Consider the following 17194-nt stretch of genomic DNA (forward strand, 5'->3'; position numbering starts at 1 on the left):
ATGCTATAAAGATGATGCCTCCAAATCTTGAAAGCAAACACAATAACAGCCAACTCCAAATCATGAGTCAGGTAGTTCTCCTCATGAGGCTTCAACTGCCTCGAAGCATAGGCAATCACTTTGCCCAACTGCATTAACACACATCCGAGCCCTTTTCCGGAAGCATCGATATACAACTCAACTTCCTCAGCAGGATCAGGAAGAACCAACACAGGTACGGTAGCCAGTCTCTCCTTTAACTCTTGAAAACATTCCTCACACTCGTGAGTCCACACAAATGGAGTCTCCTTCTGGGTAAGGCGAGTCATTGGCAGAACCAACATGGAAAATCTCTTGATGAACCTCCGGTAATAACCTGCCAAACCCAAAAAACTCCTCACTCCAGTTACCGTCTTGGGCCTCTCCCAATCAAGAACGACCTCAATCTTGTTCGGATCCACTGCAACTCCTTCTGCAGAAATGACATGCCCAAGAAACTTCACAGACTTGAGCCAGAACTCACACTTCGAAGGCTTAGCATAAAGCTTTTTCTCCTTCAGCACTTGCAACACAATCTTCAAGTGCTCAACATGCTCCTCCTCTATCTTAGAGTAAATCAATATGTCGTCAATGAAGATGATCACAAACTGATTCAGGTACGGCTGGAAAATCCTGTTCATGTAATCTATGAATACTGCGGGTGCATTTGTGAGTCCAAAAGGAATCACCAAATACTTAAAGTGACCATATCTCGAAAGAAACGCGGTCTTCGGGACGTCCTCCGGCTTCACCCGAATCTGATGGTATTCGGACCGGAGATCTATCTTCGGGACGTCCTCTGGCTTCCTTCGGCTTCACCCTTCAGTTGATCTAACGGATCATCAATACGCAGAAGGGGATACTTGTTCTTGATTGTCACCTTGTTTAGCTGCCTGTAATCGGTGCACAATCGCATAGTCCCATCTTTCTTCTTCACGAAGATGACTGGTGCTCCTCAGGGAGACACACTCGGTCGAATGAAGCCTTTCCCCGAAAGGTCCTCAATGTGTTTCTTCAGCTCTGCCAACTCTGGTGGCGACATCCGATATGAAGCCAATGAAACAGGCCCCACACCAGGTAATAAGTCAATGGAGAACTCTATTTCCCTCTGCGGCGGAAACTCAGGAATGTCCTCAGGAAATACCTCGAGGAATTCCCTCTCCATAGGAATGCCGGTGATATCCTCCTGTGACCCACTCACCAAACCTCCCAACATGACATAACCGAAAACCCTTGCTCTCAAGGCTCTCCTAGCCTGCAGTAATGAAATAAAAGGCGAAGAACTGGTTGTGGCATCACCCGGAGACATCACCACTCGCTTGGCACAACAATCAATCAATGCACAATTTCTGGACAACCAATCCATGCCCAGAATAATCTCCAAATTGGCCATCGGCAACCCTATCAGGTCTACCGAGAACTCACGACCATCCTACTGAAACGCTATATCGCGATGAACAGTGGTAGAATCACACATTACTCCGGTGGCGGTGGTCACCCGCAACGGAGGAGAAAGCACAGACATGGGCAACTCAAGCCCCACAGCAATCAAGGTAGCAATAAAGGAATGCGTAGCCCCGGAGTCAAACAAGACATCAACCAACGATCCACCAATGGTAACAGTACCTCTGACAAGGATCAGAGCTTGGTCCGACTGCTGCCGATCCAAAGTGTAAACTCGCCCAGTGGCAGGTGGCACAACAGGTGCCGCTGTAGGTGGAAGTGGAACCACCTGTAATGGAACTGCTCGAACTGCTGCAGCTCTCGCCGTCGACGACGAACAATCTCTGGAGTGGTGGCCCTCCTTGCCACAATGAAAGCATATCAACTGGCCTGACGAGCACGACCCAAAGTGAGTCTTCCCACACCCCGAGCATCTGAGAGTGGGAGGTCTCGCTGTACTCCCCTGAGCAGAAGTCCTCTTAAACTGATTTGGCGCTTGCCGAGCCGCCATATGATTTCCCCTGCCTTTGCTCCCAAACTTCCTGTCCCTCCAGGAAGTGGAACTACTAGTCCCCTTCGTCTCAGCAATCTTGGCCCTCTTGGCCTTACTCGAGTTGCAAAAGTCCTCGATGTCTCGACACTACTGCATCAGTGTCCCGAAGTCTCTCGAAGCAGAACCAGCGAGGTAACCAGCAACATCCTCATTAGGTCCCCTGCGGAACTTAGCAGCCAAAAAGATCAGAGTAGGCCTCTCCATCCGAAAGTGAGCAAACTTAACCAACTCATTGAACTTGGCCAGGTACTCGTCAACTGACAACGAGCCCTGTACCAACCTGTCGAATTCTCCTTGCTTCCTCTCCTGAGCATTATAAGGGAAGTACCGACCCAAAAAGAAGTCCTCAAAGAATGGCCATGTCATAACATGACCCTGCATCTCAAAAGCATGAGAGGTGTTCATCCATCACTCGTGGGCATCGCCCTCCAGCAAATATGTAGCAAACATCAATTTCTGCGGATCTGTACACTGCATGACCCAGAAGATCTTATCCAGCGCCTGTAGCCATCTAGCTGCGGCAATAGGATTGTAAGATCCATCAAAAGTAGGTGGCTTATGCTTGCGAAAAGCATTAAGCCGGCGATCAATCACATCTCTATCTTTAGCAGGCTCCACAAAGGGTTCCATCACCCCAGTCAAGTGACCAGTGCCCTCAATCTGACTCTGGCTCTCGTCCTGTAGACTAGGTGGAGGCGGCGACAGCGGTGGCGGTGGAGGTGGTGGCGGAGGGAACTGACCAACAGCAAGACCAGCCCTCATCTCCTCCAACATGACCCTCATCATGGTCATGTTCTCCAGCCGGTTTGCCTCAAGAGCATCCTCCGTGGCCTTCTGGTTCACCTCACGAGTCGCGTCCATCATTGCCATGTTGGCCAATCTAGCGGCCTCCTGCATCTCAGCTAATGCAGTCAGGATCGGGTCGGGTTGACCCTCAGCAGTCTCGCGAGTTCTTCTGGGTATTACCATGACTCTGCACAAGTTACACAAATTATGAGTTGATCAGGCCCACGCAATGTGATCACATATGCATTTTCATAATAACACTCAACGGAGCAAACACACAAGACAACACAACCAAGCATCCTAGTTATTGCAATACATACAGGCTTTTCCCAAGAAAGTGCTCTGATACCATAAAATGTAACACCCCGTATATATCCGGTTTATTATCATATCATCGTATTAAGTCACGCTTAATTTAAAAATGCAGAATATCTTTTTCTTTTCAATTATGACGTCATTATCATTAACCAAGTTGAATTACTTAATTCATTTCATAAAACATCGCCTATATGTAAATTGCAAAAGACAGCTAACTGAAATACCTCATAACATAGATGTGAGTATCTAAGTCACGGATCTACAACACGTAGTCCGGACAATATCCTGATACATTATTAATTACAACTAGAAACAACTAAGCATAAAGTCAAGTCAAAGTGGCAAGGACAATCCCCATGCTCACCAAATAAGGCAACAAAGCCCCACAACAGTCTCAACAATAACATCATGAAGCTAAAAGAATAAAAAGCAACAGTCAATATCCAGCATCCAACATAAGCAACATAACAACATATAATCAGCTAAGCTGCGGCCTCCTGCCGCTAGAAGTCTCAACCCCCGCATTACCTGAACCTGAAATATGTGCCCCAAACGTGGGGTGAGATCTCTAAAAAGAAATCTCAGTAAGACAAGGGGTCCTCAAGGATCTTCCACCCCAAGCTCACTTACACGAGCAATATAAGTTCAAAAGCATTTAACAGTATAAGTTCCAAAACTAAGCAGTGCAACAGATATTCATGCCATGTGTGTTTTAACTATTCTATTGGCCAGAGAAGTGCAGGAATACGTCTATTACCCACACAGTACGCGTCCATGCCGTACCTGCCCACAGGATCTTACCCTGTCTAGGCGAACACCACATGCATATCATAAAGGCACTCGCATACAACAGCTCAAAAGAATTTATCAAACAATACATGAAAACAATATTATGCATATAAACCATCCCCCAATGGGACATGGTGGAACCAACAATGGAAAAACCGAGGACACGAAAGCTTACCTTGCAAGCTAACTATCCAATGCCAAGAGTCCACACTAACTCAAAGCCCAAACACAGTAGAATCACAATCTGTTTCGGACCAACAATATATCAATATTCATGCTTAACAAGCATAAGACACAAAGACAACGCCTTTCTTTCATGTTTTACGCCTTTAGGCTTCTCACAAAGCCACAAGCCCTTAATCACTTAGATTCTGACTTATATTAATCATAGCAGAAGTCCACAGTAGCCAATCATGGGTCCACAAACCTAAAATAGCATTCTGTATGAACAGTACCTTTACTGTTCACAAAAACCCAGAATATCCGGATATTTGTCGGGGTCATATACTAATAAGTGTTATATATATATATATATATATATATATATATATATATATGGGGAGGGATCATTTGACTCCAGAGTAAGATTTAAAAGTCTTACTCTTCATCCCAGCCCTTGATTTCCGTTCATCCAACGGTTATCATTTAGTAATTTAATGCATTAATTAATTATTAATTTCAAATAAATGATAACCGTTGGATGAACGGAAATCAATGGCTGGGATGAGGAGTAAGACTTTTAAATCTTACTCTGGAGTCAAATGATCCCTCCCCTATATATATATATATATATATATATATATATATATATCCCAAACAAAATGATCAAATGAGTTTTATGTTGCATCCTTATATAGACCGTGACTTAACCCGTTTTTATTAAAATAAGAAAATATTTTACAATTGATTGCAGCTCATAATAATCATAAAAATTGTAACACACGAGTGAAGAAGTATTATTTGAATAATTCATTTTTATGATTAATTAATTAAGAAATAAAAAATTGTAATTACTATTTGTTTTTGGTAAGCGTTATTACTAAATAATTTAAAACCCTACTTTATAAAAAAATAGTTAACTTAACACAAGTAAGGATATTCTAACTACCAAAAATTCTTACTACTAAGTTACTACCTATCACATCACCATTGGATCAAAGAGAGAGAATGTTAAAAAGTTTTGAAGAGAGAGAAAATGTTAATCTAATGGTGATTAGATGGGTAGTAAGTTGGTAGTGAAAATTTTTGGTAGTGAGAACATCCCTCCTCATTAACATATGAAAACAATTTAATCTTTGAACAAAATACATGGCATACATATGATTTAATTTTTTTTTCTTATTGATAAATACAATCACAAAATTATTATGTTAAATTTGAAGTCATAAATTAATTACCACACTAAAATTGAGGTCTTTAATTGTCAGGAAGGAAAGGGGTGGTAGGATCATGTGACACCGGTATCAAATTAAAAATACTGACACTAAATTCTAACTGTTGATTTCTATCAGTCTGACGATTATAATTTATTGAATTACACTTATTAATTAATTATTAATTTTCAATATTTTACGGTCATACGGTTTATATATATATATATATATATATATATATATATATATATATATATATATATATATATATATATAAGGTCAGGATCATTTTACATCAGTGTAAGTTACACTCTCAATCTTTTCCATTGATCCCACTTATATCTAAGGGTTCTAATTTTTTTGTAATGTGTGTCATTGGATACAAGTGGGTCAATAGTCAAGATTGGGTGTAAGAATATTTCTCCCCATATATATATATATATATATATATATATATATATATATATGAGGAGGGATATTCTCACTATCAAAATTTTTCACTACCAACTTACTACCTTTTTAATCACCATTAGATAAACATTTTCTCTCTCTTCAAATTTTTTTTAACATTCTCTCTCTTTGATCCAACGGTGATGTGATGGGTAGTAAGTTTGTAGTAAAATTTTTTGGTAGTTAGAATATCCTCACTATATATATATATATATATATATATATATATATATATATATATATATATATATATATAGGGTAAAGTGTGTGTCGTTTTAAAGGATGTAAAGTTGTGTCATTTTAAGAGAAAGAAAGATGTTATGGACCCGTATAAGGGGCCCATTGAATGACAGGCCCAATAAGGGGCAATCCAAGATGTAAATCAAGTATAATTATGGATAGTATCCATCAAGGATATTAATCCTAATACGACAGCGTAGCAGACAGGCCTGAGCCCTTATCAGAGGTACTAAAGGTCCACATCATATTACCCGTAAGTAACCTCTATAAATAAAAGGTAAACCCTAAAGGTACGTTACGCTCTCTCTCTTACTGTTATACTGTCACTGTGCGCACACATACACCCCATTGGCAAAAGTCATTATTAGTCCATTTTGCACAGTGATCTGCTTGACTCAAGGATATTTCCTTCATAGATACCTTGGAGAGGGCACTAGATCCAAGATCAACATACCAGTATACTGGGTTGGACATCTCTGTCTCCAAGACAGAACAAAAGAGATAGATAAAGGAGGAGAGAGAGTTGACAAAAAAATAAATAAAGGTGTGAGTCCCACTTCTCTGTGAGAGTGAAATGATATAAGTTGTGTCATTTAAAAGGATAAATATTTTTCTCATATATATATATATATATATATATATTTATTTATATATATTTATATATATACATATACATACTGTGTGCATGCGTATTTTAGGGAAGGAACCTGGAATGTAACCTATGTTGCACCGACTCTGATACAGGACACGGGATACGACACGACACTCCGACACGTTAATTCTAAAAAATGTTAAATTTCGATACGTTAGGACACGTTTTGATATTATATAATATTTCTAATTTATGTAGTGTATATTATATTTAGTATTCAATAATTTAACAAAAAAATAAAGCTAAACTCATAATAGCCATCAATTTTGCAAAGAAACATAATATATCCCAAATGTTTATATTAAACTCATAAAATCGTAATCGTAATCTAACGAATCTAATAGTTGAAACTCAAAATGTAACGCAACATAACCTTTGAACCTTTTTTGAGTATTTGCAACAAGTATTGGAGTGTCGGGAAGTGTCAGACACGACACGTCAGAATTTTTGAAATGTGGATGCTTCATAGTATGTAACAACCATCACTAACTAGGGGAACTCATTTTTACAGTTGATTGGCAATAATTGAATATTAAAAATCATTAGGCATTCGGCAACGATAATTGTTACATGCATCATTCGCATTTCAATGATATGAGCAATATAGGACTAGTTTGATGACATAATATGCAAAATTATAATGTACAAATTGAATAAAATTTTATGTATATCATTTTAAGATTTTAATTAAAATTAGATTTAAGTATAATTTGATCACTTAATATGAGTAGTCAATATAAAAAATTGATTAAGTTAATAGTTATAATTAATCTTCATGTACTTATTCTTAGAAATACTTTAAACATATTAAAGTATAATAATATTTAATTAATTGAAACACAATTATAAATTTACGAGTGATATTGAAACCATATATCTATTTTATTTTATTTATTTATTTATTTATTTATTTTTAAGGTAAAGAATCCACATATCTATTAATTCACCCTTTATTAATTCATAATTTTATTATCAATGCATTGAGCATCCAACGTGGATTCCAGTTGGTGCCGACGAAAGAAAGGACGACATAGATAGAGATTGAGGACTCTTTTTACTTATAATATATATTTGTGACCGTACAACATGTTAATGGTATTTTCAAATCCAACCTCCAATATTGTTCTCTGGAATTCATTTGCACCACAGAAAATGATATTTTTAAATCTACCTCTGTAGTCCTTAAATTTGAAAATGGGAAGAGCCTACAGCATATAGGCACCTTTTTTCCATACTGCTGTGGTTTAAATATTGTCCCTATGGTTAATTAAAAATCAGCACTATCATATAATAATTTTGAGCCAATCACTCACCACATTCTTTATTTTATCGAGCAAAAATATTCGGCACTTAGTGCAAATTCATAGAATGTGACAAAAATAGATAGAATTAGTGACTGTAAAAGAGAAAGATAACAGCCTTTTCTGAACTATAAAATTTCTGGACAGGGAGAGTAATCATATTTATTCTCAATAGGAACTTTTAATATGAGAGAAAAAAAATTGTAACATCAGAAAAGCAAAAGAGAAACGACGAAGAAGAAAAGAAACCCATGCTTTTAATGAGCAGCCTTGAAGTAAACTGTAGCAATGTAGCAAATACATTGAAACTACTTGCCCGCCTTTCGCTAAATGGCCATTCATAAACCGAAGTCAAAAGACGCGATAGGCACATGCTACATTATAAGAATTTTTTATACTTTAATTAATGGAAAATATTAGTCTCCTTTTACATGAGGTAACTTATCTCATTTTCTCTCACTTCGATTTCTGCACCTCACTTTTTTTTCTTTTTCTTTTTTCTTGTAATGGTGGGATCCACCTAGTTTCTCTCTACAACATAATATACCTATCTTATGTAAAAGGAGATTAATAAAACCCTTAATTAATACATTATATATAATACAATAATTTCTTTTGTATTGATATAACTTATTTCAAAATATATATTATAAAATATTTCTTACTTTTAGCTTTTTATTTTTAAAATCTAATGATTTAATTATATATAATGATCAAATTTATACATTTTACTTAAGGGATTAATGTTTCTTATATTATAAGAGATAAAATTATATTCTACATATACATAAAAATAAGTGGGTTCCATGTGAATAGAATAGAGAAACAAAATATGAGCTCTACATATTTTAACTATGTGTAGGAGCTAATTTTACCTCATATAATATGAGAAACACAAATTCATTTGTTTAGGGTTTAAAGTTTTTAAAGTTATTTGAGATAACTTTATCTAATGTTTTCAAAATATACATATAAAAGTGCGTGAAGTTCATATTTTATTTTTCTTTCTTTTCTCTTCGTATGGGTCCACATGAATTTCACACATGTTTATGTATGTATTTTGATAACATTAAAGAAAGTTATCTAAAAAAAGTTTAAACCGTTGTTTAAATGTTAAAATAACCATCGTCACATTCGACTTATGCATGACTGATCAATAATTTCAATTTCCGAGAATTGAACCCTCAGAACAAAAAAAAAAAAGGCACTAATCCAAAACTGGAATAGTCGACTCTGTTAGAGTCAGACACCGATTGCTTTCTTAAAAACTCAATAAGAATATTTTTTTTAATACTGTGCTAAACCCATGCTGACCAGTATTATGAAAACCTTATTGTAATCAATACATGCAATGCCACCATAAAAATGCATTGTATTCCATATCAATAATGATGGTGGTTCAAGAAACTAGCTAGTTTGACATATTACAATTTCCCTAAGAAAGATGGCTCAAGCAATTAACCTGACGACACTTTTCCGTATGAGTCGCCTTCAATCTTAACCAATATTAAATAGTATTATTTTTGAAACATATTATATGCATACAAAAAGGTCCACTAACCTAGCTTTATGAAGAATTTAAATATATTCATGTTTTTCCCCTGAAGGTGTCTTAACTATATGTATATCCTAAAAGCATAAACACAGTCAACTTGTTGAATAGAGGACGAGTATAATAACTTTGATGTCTCAAGTTTTTGTTTGAGGATCTAGCTTCAAGCTTTAAAACAATTATGGAGTTTGCTGGTTTCCATCTTCAGCATCAGCTCCAAGAAGAGTTTGATCAGTGTGTAACTTCAGCCACCCCACATGACTATAAACCTTCCACTACTCAATCATGGATTCCAAGCAACATATAGTAAGTACCTAACATTTTATTTATGATCACCCTACTGCTTTTCTTTGATTGCTTTTTAGTTCTTTCATATTTGAAATTGTGATGGTGAGTTTGTATGCAGTAATGGTTGTACCAATGGGTTTATGACTGAGAACTTCACAAATTCAAGAGAACAAGGACACAAGTATGACATGACTGATTCACTCAGAACTTCAACAGGGCAAGACTTTGGTTTCCACAATGGAAAAAGCTTCACTCAACAGCAAGCCTATGATCTCTTAGTTTCTTCTCCTAGTCGTCATGTAAATGAAAAAGAATTTTCGCCTTCAGAGAATCTCTATCATCTTCAGAAGCCTATAAATGAAGGGATGGCCCTAACCAAGAGCTATAACTTTGGCCATGTTTCTTCAATTTCTAATTTACCAACCCAAGACTTGGCCTCTTCGTTAGTTTCATGTTCTTTGGGCTTAAATTCTCAAATGTTAGATTTTCATACAAGTTATAGTGGGAGTTATGACATGCAGATTTGCTATGATACTTTCGGTCTTATTGAGGAGAGCATATCTTTAAGCCACGGCAACATGCATGGCCTCGAAAATAGTCTATCAAACAGCTCAAATAAAGTGGTTATTATTTTTTCTTTTCTCTGCTTCTCTTCTCTGATAGCATAGACATAATAGACATTTTATTTAGTATACGTACGTTCATTGATTTCATCTATCCAAACTCTTTTTTTCACTAATGGGCTAAGCAACAACCCATGATAATGATTTATGCATCAAATCTCAACCCAAAATTTTTAGGATATGGGTTAATGAAAACTAAGCAATAATAGACCACGATAATAATTTGACACTACATTTCAATCCAAAATCTTAAAATAATAGATTAATAGAGTATTTTGTACTTATATGATCTTCATTTGGTTCTTTTTCAACCATGGGAAACTTTACCTTTTTTCACACGGTGTACCTCCTGATATTGGTGTCAGCAACAAAGGCTAAAATTAACTAGCTAGTAATTTCGAATGATATTCTTTAGTACTTTGGAGCAGCATTTTCTTTTTTACATTCTAATAAAAAAAAAATTATGTCTCTTCAGTGATCATATTCAACTGGATTAATCTTTTCAAGTAAATTACAGATTTCATCATTCACAAGGGAAGTTGCAATGACGAAAAGGCCTAGCAAATGCTCTCGATCACAAGAATCTGAAGCGAAAGCTAAGAAGTCAAGGCCTTCATGCCCTCCTTTGAAGGTGATGTTTTTTTTTTTTTTTTGAAGGTGATGTTTAATTATTGTATAAACTTGCATTTAAATTGATGTTTTAAATCTCTTCCATGTTTAAATGAAGTGGGCTGACGTGGAATTGAATTAAACCAGGTCAGAAAGGAAAATTTGGGAGACAGAATCCAAACTCTTCAGAGGTTAGTGGCACCTTTCGGGAAGGTACGTAATCTCTGATATTGTATGGTAAGCCCACTTACAATTATTTATATAAAAATATTGAATAGACAAGAAATAATGCTAATAATTTTAGGCCATATATGGCAACAGTGGCCAAAGTGCACTGTTGAACAAAAAAAATAAAAAATACTAAAATGTCACACCAACAGTAAATTTTGCCAAAATGTCACGTGGCATATTTCGCTACACTGTGTAGCGAAATATGTATGCACATAATTCGCTACACAGTGTAGCGAAATATGCCACGTCAGAATGCACAGAACCAAAAATGCCACGTGTCAGGAGAATTTCGCTACACTGTGTAGCGAAATTCTCCCTATCTGACACGTGGCATTTTTGATTCTGATGTGGCATATTTCATTACACAGTGTAGCGAAATATGCCACGTGGCATTTTGGCAAAATTTACTGTTGGCGTGACATTTTGATATTTTTTTTGTTCAATAGTGGCACTTTGGCCACTGTCCCCCGTATATGATTTCCAGAAATATTTTCTCTGTTTTATTTCATTTTTCTTTTAGCATGAGGTTTTGAATGGTGTTCTTCTAATTTGCAGACCAGTACAGTCTCTGTATTAACTGAAGCCATTGGTTACACCCACGTCCTTCATGAACAAATCCAGGTCGACAATATATTTTCGTCCTTTTCCTTTCAGTGAAAATATTAGGGAGTACTATGTAATTTAAGAATTTTACAAAAATATTTAATTAAGAAAAAATGGATAAAAAATACTTAATAATGTTTAAATATTAGCTGATGAGTTAGTTATATATTAACCTAATTAGAGATTAATTGATTGTTATAAAAAAAAAACCCACTCCACAAGACTTCTGAGATCTAAAAAGATAGCAATGAAGGGGATTGTACGCAGTTTTAATTTTATATTTTCACAATTAACTTTACTTGCCCTCGTTTACCGAAAAAAAAAAGAGAGTTTACTTTCCCTCAAAATATTTTTATTTTGTAGTTAGTTGCCCAAAATTAAATTTTTTTCTGGTATTGCATCTATAAAAGTAAATGACATGAAATCTGAATCATACATAAATGATATAGTTCAAAAAAGAATAAAATATAAACAGCCAAATAAAAGTTGCATGGTATAGCTGCACACCTTTTAGTATAGCAACCTAGGGTTAGTAAAGTAGAGATTGATCAATATAGTATAGTTTTAAAAATGAATTATTTAAATAATATAATTTGGAATTATTTATCAAAAGTGCTATAATTTGATTATTTTTATTATATTTGACCATATGAATACAAACGTGAGATTAGCCTCGCTTCTTGAAACTGTAGAGAATGGGTAAACGCACAAATGAAAGAAACGAATTGCACATATATTTATTCAGAACTTATATGCTCATTATTCACTGCAGACTTTGAGTATTCCTTACATGAAGTTCGCACAAAGCAAGTCCTCTAGAATAGTGCAGCTGGTAAGACATTCTACTCTCTCTCTCTCTTCTTTTGGATTCGTGTTTAGTAGCTGTGTTTTGTCCTATTACATTCAGTTGTGTAGTGGCTGCCCAGAATTTTTTATGATGTTGGCAAAAATAAAATATTAAATTTAAAAATATTATTATTAGGAGGAGTTAAGTGTTAGTATTAATAATGGGTTATATTACTCTTATGTAATAGGAGATATATTATCTCATGTTATAGATACAATCATGTAGTGGACTCCATTATTTATTAAAAAAAAAAAGTACAGAAATCGATGGATCTGTAGGAAGTTATATTATCTCATGTAACATGAGAGTAATATAAACATTAATAATATATTTATTACAAAAATATCATTTTATTTATATAATAATTAAAAAAATCAAAGTTACATTCGCCCCTCTCTTTGAATAAAACCTCCGATGCAGCGGCGGGAGTACCTACATCCATATTAAAAGCGAATTTTTTTTGAAAATTAAAGAAAAAAAAATATGGGTTAAAATGGTAACAAATTTTCTCTATTTAATAAAAGGGAGTACCGAGTTTGGTATTCTCACTATATTAAAGAAATTTTCCTCCCTTTGAATCTGTCCCTTGTTGTGTGACATTTTTGATTTAACGGTTATTAGATGGGGTGTCAAATTTAAAATTTGACATTGATATCATAGGATCCTCTATATATATATATATATATATATATATATATATATATATATATATATATATATATTGAAAGTTCCTTATATTTCATATTTGGATAGAATATTGATGATGAAAGATTAATGTTTAAAAAACTAATTTGTATTTGGGAATGATATTTATAAGGTTATTTATATATAATGCATTTAAAAAAAAATGATAAAGTAGAAGTATAAATATAGGTATATTTTTAAAAATTTGATGAGTCCCCATTCCCAAAACTAAAATCAATTTTTTTAGATGCAATGGTAAAAATTGAACACATAATCTAATACAAACTAGTCAAATCCCTTACCAGTGACTACTTGTACAGTTTTCTCTGTACAAGCAGTGGTCAAGTAATGGGTTTCAATAAATGGGGCTGAGTCAAACTTGACTATGATCCTCTTTAAAGATTGATTGAATGCATAGCAGATCTTTTTTTATATATAAGTATTTCTCCAAATATTTTCTAATGATGAAAATTGGACAAATTAATAAAAATAGGAACCGATTGAAGCATCAAAATCATGTTTATAGTATAATATTGTGTGATTTATTATTTTTCATAATACGATATTTGGAACTAATATCATTTTTCTCATCCAAATTAAATTTTTCTCATCCAAATTAAATTTTTCATTTCTCTCAAAATCAATTCTATTATTTGTAAACAGTACACATTACTGTACAAACATTTTTTTTAAAATGCAAACGTCCGTTTGCATGTATGGAGCCGTAACTAATTAAGAATGCATGATGTTCATTATTATTTGTTTTTTGGCTACAGGATTCAAAAAAGGTAGATAGCAGAGAATTCAAGCCAGACCTTAGAAGCAGAGGCTTGTGTCTTGTGCCGCTTTCTTTCGCATCATCTATTAATCGTTGGGCTTAGAGAGCCATTTTCATATTTTGTTATTGGTGATATATAACATATACCTCAGATAACCAAAAATTTGAATCAGAAAAGTTTTAGGGTATGCTTGTTTTAGTTTGTGAACAATGACGAGGTGTAATGTAAAATATATATAGGAGTGAAAATTGGGAAAAATACAAAATAAATAAATAAATGAAATAGATTTTCACCATTGTTATACTTCCTATATATATGTTGAAAAATAATCAGTAATTTCAGCGTGTTTTCATGTTATAAGCAAATAGTAAAAAAATAGTGGGATCAGGGATGAGTTGTAAACTAGCTAGTTGCACTCATTTTCGATCGAGTCATGTCACATTTTTGTTGTACGAGATAAAAGTGAAATGTCTTTCTATAATTTCAAAATTTTCATATCCGTATTTTTTCATACACTACAATAGCATTAAATAAACATCGATTTCCCCTATTTATGTAGATTAGTTACATTTTAAATTTATAAAATCTGGATTGACCATTCAGTTAATATTTTTTAGTTACTAGGATTAATGAGATACAAATTTTATAAATTTAAAGACTAACTCATACACACAAATAAATTTAAAGACTCGACTACGAGAAAAAAATAGTTTTAAAAAATGAGTTATTTATATATTTATATATTCTTCCTCGGCGCATGTAATTTTACCTGATTAGTATATTTAAGGACGTTTGAGATTATATGGTCTCTATATGTCAATATATTGCTGATGTTTGAAATTACTAGAAAAACTTGATTAGAAAATAGGATTGCTGTATCCAAAATAAAAAAATAAAAAAAATAGGATTGCAATTTCTCATATTGCAAGAATAGTTGGAGATCTCTGGCCGAAAGAAAAAGAGGCGGGTTTACCTTTTTGTGACAAAAGAAGAGAATTCTCCTCCTAAAGGAGAAGCCTTTTTCCCTTAGAAAATGCATAGCATTAATAAAGACAAGACCACAATTAATTAAAGAAAATATTAGTTTAGAAAGATATTAGATATACACAAGAGCTTGTCCTCCTTAATTAAAGATCTTGAGTAAATAAAAAATACTAATAATGCAGTAGATGGAGGAATTTTGTGCGAACTTAGCTTGGTTTATAGATTCTAGACTTTTTGTAAACTGAATCGTTTCATTTTTGAACTAGAAATGTTATAAAAGGGGTCTTTTAACTCATACAATGCAAAGACACACAGTTCATTGGTTTAATTATTTTGACGAACTTTTTTAATCTAATGCGAGTAAAATTTACATATCGTGTTTAAATCATGTATCAGCTCGTATGTGAATTGTACAAAAATCAGTGCATTGTAAGATGTGCATCTTGACAATGCATAATTTGGCAATGCACATTCAAGTGCACATCTTGCACAGCGTGACACATGACAGATGTATTTTGACTTTTGTATAACTCTGTTGTGAGATAATCTTTGACTTAAACGTGTGTACTCTTCCTGTATGTTTTACTCACATTAAATTAATAAATAATTTATCAAAAAAATTAAATGAATAATATGTCTTTCTGTTCTGCCTGAGGCAGAGATGTCTGATCGTACGTCGGATGATTGATCTTGGGTCTAGTGATTTCTCTCTAGATACCTATGAATTAGGTATCTTGGGGACAACGAATCACTACACACTATATGCTGGCCTTGGCCAAAGGGATGTGTGCACTGTCGTGATTGCATAAAAATAGAGTAAGAGAGATCAATCATACTTGTTGTCTTTAGCTCTTATTTATAGTGCTTACCTTTGGACTTGCATCATTTGTGCTACCTGTGACTATGGGCCTTCCTCATGTCCATAACACTTTCATTTTGAATCAGAAGCAGAAAAAAAGCCAATAAAAGGTGACAGAACTATGAACTATAGCTAGAAATTTTTCTATCTATCATATTAGAAGGAAATTTCAATAAATTTAAAGATAAACTCCTCATATTTATCTAAATGAAAATAAATCTAAAAGACTTGAATAAAAAAATTAGGGGGCGTTTGGTTTGTTGGGCATGGATCATACTTCGCATGCTGATGAGAGCCCTAATTATCGGGGTCAGCAGAAAGGCAACTGGGGTTCCGCTCTCAGGTGAGCGGGCGGGGGTCCGGGGGCAGCACCCCCAAGCCCGTAGAGGCTAGGTACTATTGTGGGCCTCTGTTTTATTGTAATTTTCTTAGCAGTTTGGGCTTGGGCCCATGAATAGCTGCTGTTAGGGTTTTGTAATTCTATTTATATTTTCCATGTAAACCAGAGACTTGTAACAAGTGGCGGTGAGGTGAATATAGTACAGACAAGCTGGACGTAGCATAAATTGGGTGAACCAGGGTAAATCGTTGTGTCTATTTTCTCTCTCTCTCTCTCTCTCTCTCTCTCTCTCTCTTCCTTTTCCGTTTTAGATTTGGGTGTTGTCGATTTCCAACATTTGGTATCAGAGCTTTGGTTCTGCGACCAGGGTTCCTGTGACATATTGGGGTTTTGCGATTTGGGTTTTTTCTGTGCATAGAGAAAACTGCGAAATTGATCTGGACAGGATGTCGACTGGCCAATCACGGGTCGAGGTTGAAAAGTTCGGAGGAAAAGGGTTCGAGTTATGAAATCTGAAGATGGAGGCTCTGCTCGTTGACAGGGACGTGTGGCACGTGATAGAAGAAAATAAACCATCGATACCAACGAAACCTGTCGGTGATGAAACGTCAGGTGAAGTCGAGTCGAAGGAGTTGAAGGCGTGAACCAGAGACGACCGAAAGGCGCAAAGCCTGATCTGGTTATTCCTGGAAGATAACGTTCTGGTGAACGTAACTTCTGAGAAGACCGCGAGGGATCTCTGGACGAAGCTGGGAGGTCTCTATCAGAGCAAGTCACTCGTTAACAAGTTGTCCTGCGAAGGAGGCTGTACAATCTGCGGATGAGCGAAGGTGATTCTTTCTCTGCTCATTTAAATGAGTTTAATACTGTTT

At 34.9% G+C, this 17194-nt stretch overlaps 1 protein-coding gene across 1 annotated transcript; it reads left to right on the plus strand.

Annotated features, from left to right (window-relative positions):
• Positions 1-9656: 9656 nt before the first annotated feature.
• LOC133304900 (transcription factor bHLH112-like) lies at positions 9657-14241 on the plus strand. Its single transcript, XM_061504977.1, has 7 exons — positions 9657-9781; positions 9882-10161; positions 10904-11017; positions 11143-11208; positions 11782-11847; positions 12602-12661; positions 14137-14241. Exons 1-7 carry the CDS (start codon positions 9657-9659, stop codon positions 14239-14241), a joined length of 816 nt encoding a protein of 271 aa, XP_061360961.1.
• The last annotated feature ends 2953 nt before the right edge of the window (positions 14242-17194 follow it).

Source organism: Gastrolobium bilobum, unplaced genomic scaffold, assembly GCF_033153095.1.
Source record: "Gastrolobium bilobum isolate Gb01-03AN ecotype WA unplaced genomic scaffold, APGP_CSIRO_Gbil_v1 utg10441, whole genome shotgun sequence".
NCBI lineage: Eukaryota > Viridiplantae > Streptophyta > Magnoliopsida > Fabales > Fabaceae > Gastrolobium > Gastrolobium bilobum.

Excerpts from the sequence above, each read along its gene's own strand:
- LOC133304900 (XM_061504977.1), top strand. The coding sequence starts at position 9,657 with ATGGAGTTTGCTGGTTTCCATCTTCAGCATCAGCTCCAAGAAGAGTTT. Across the intron at positions 11,018-11,142 it reads CTTCATGCCCTCCTTTGAAG|GTCAGAAAGGAAAATTTGGG; the intron begins GTGATGTTTTTT and ends GAATTAAACCAG. Across the intron at positions 11,209-11,781 it reads TAGTGGCACCTTTCGGGAAG|ACCAGTACAGTCTCTGTATT; the intron begins GTACGTAATCTC and ends TCTAATTTGCAG.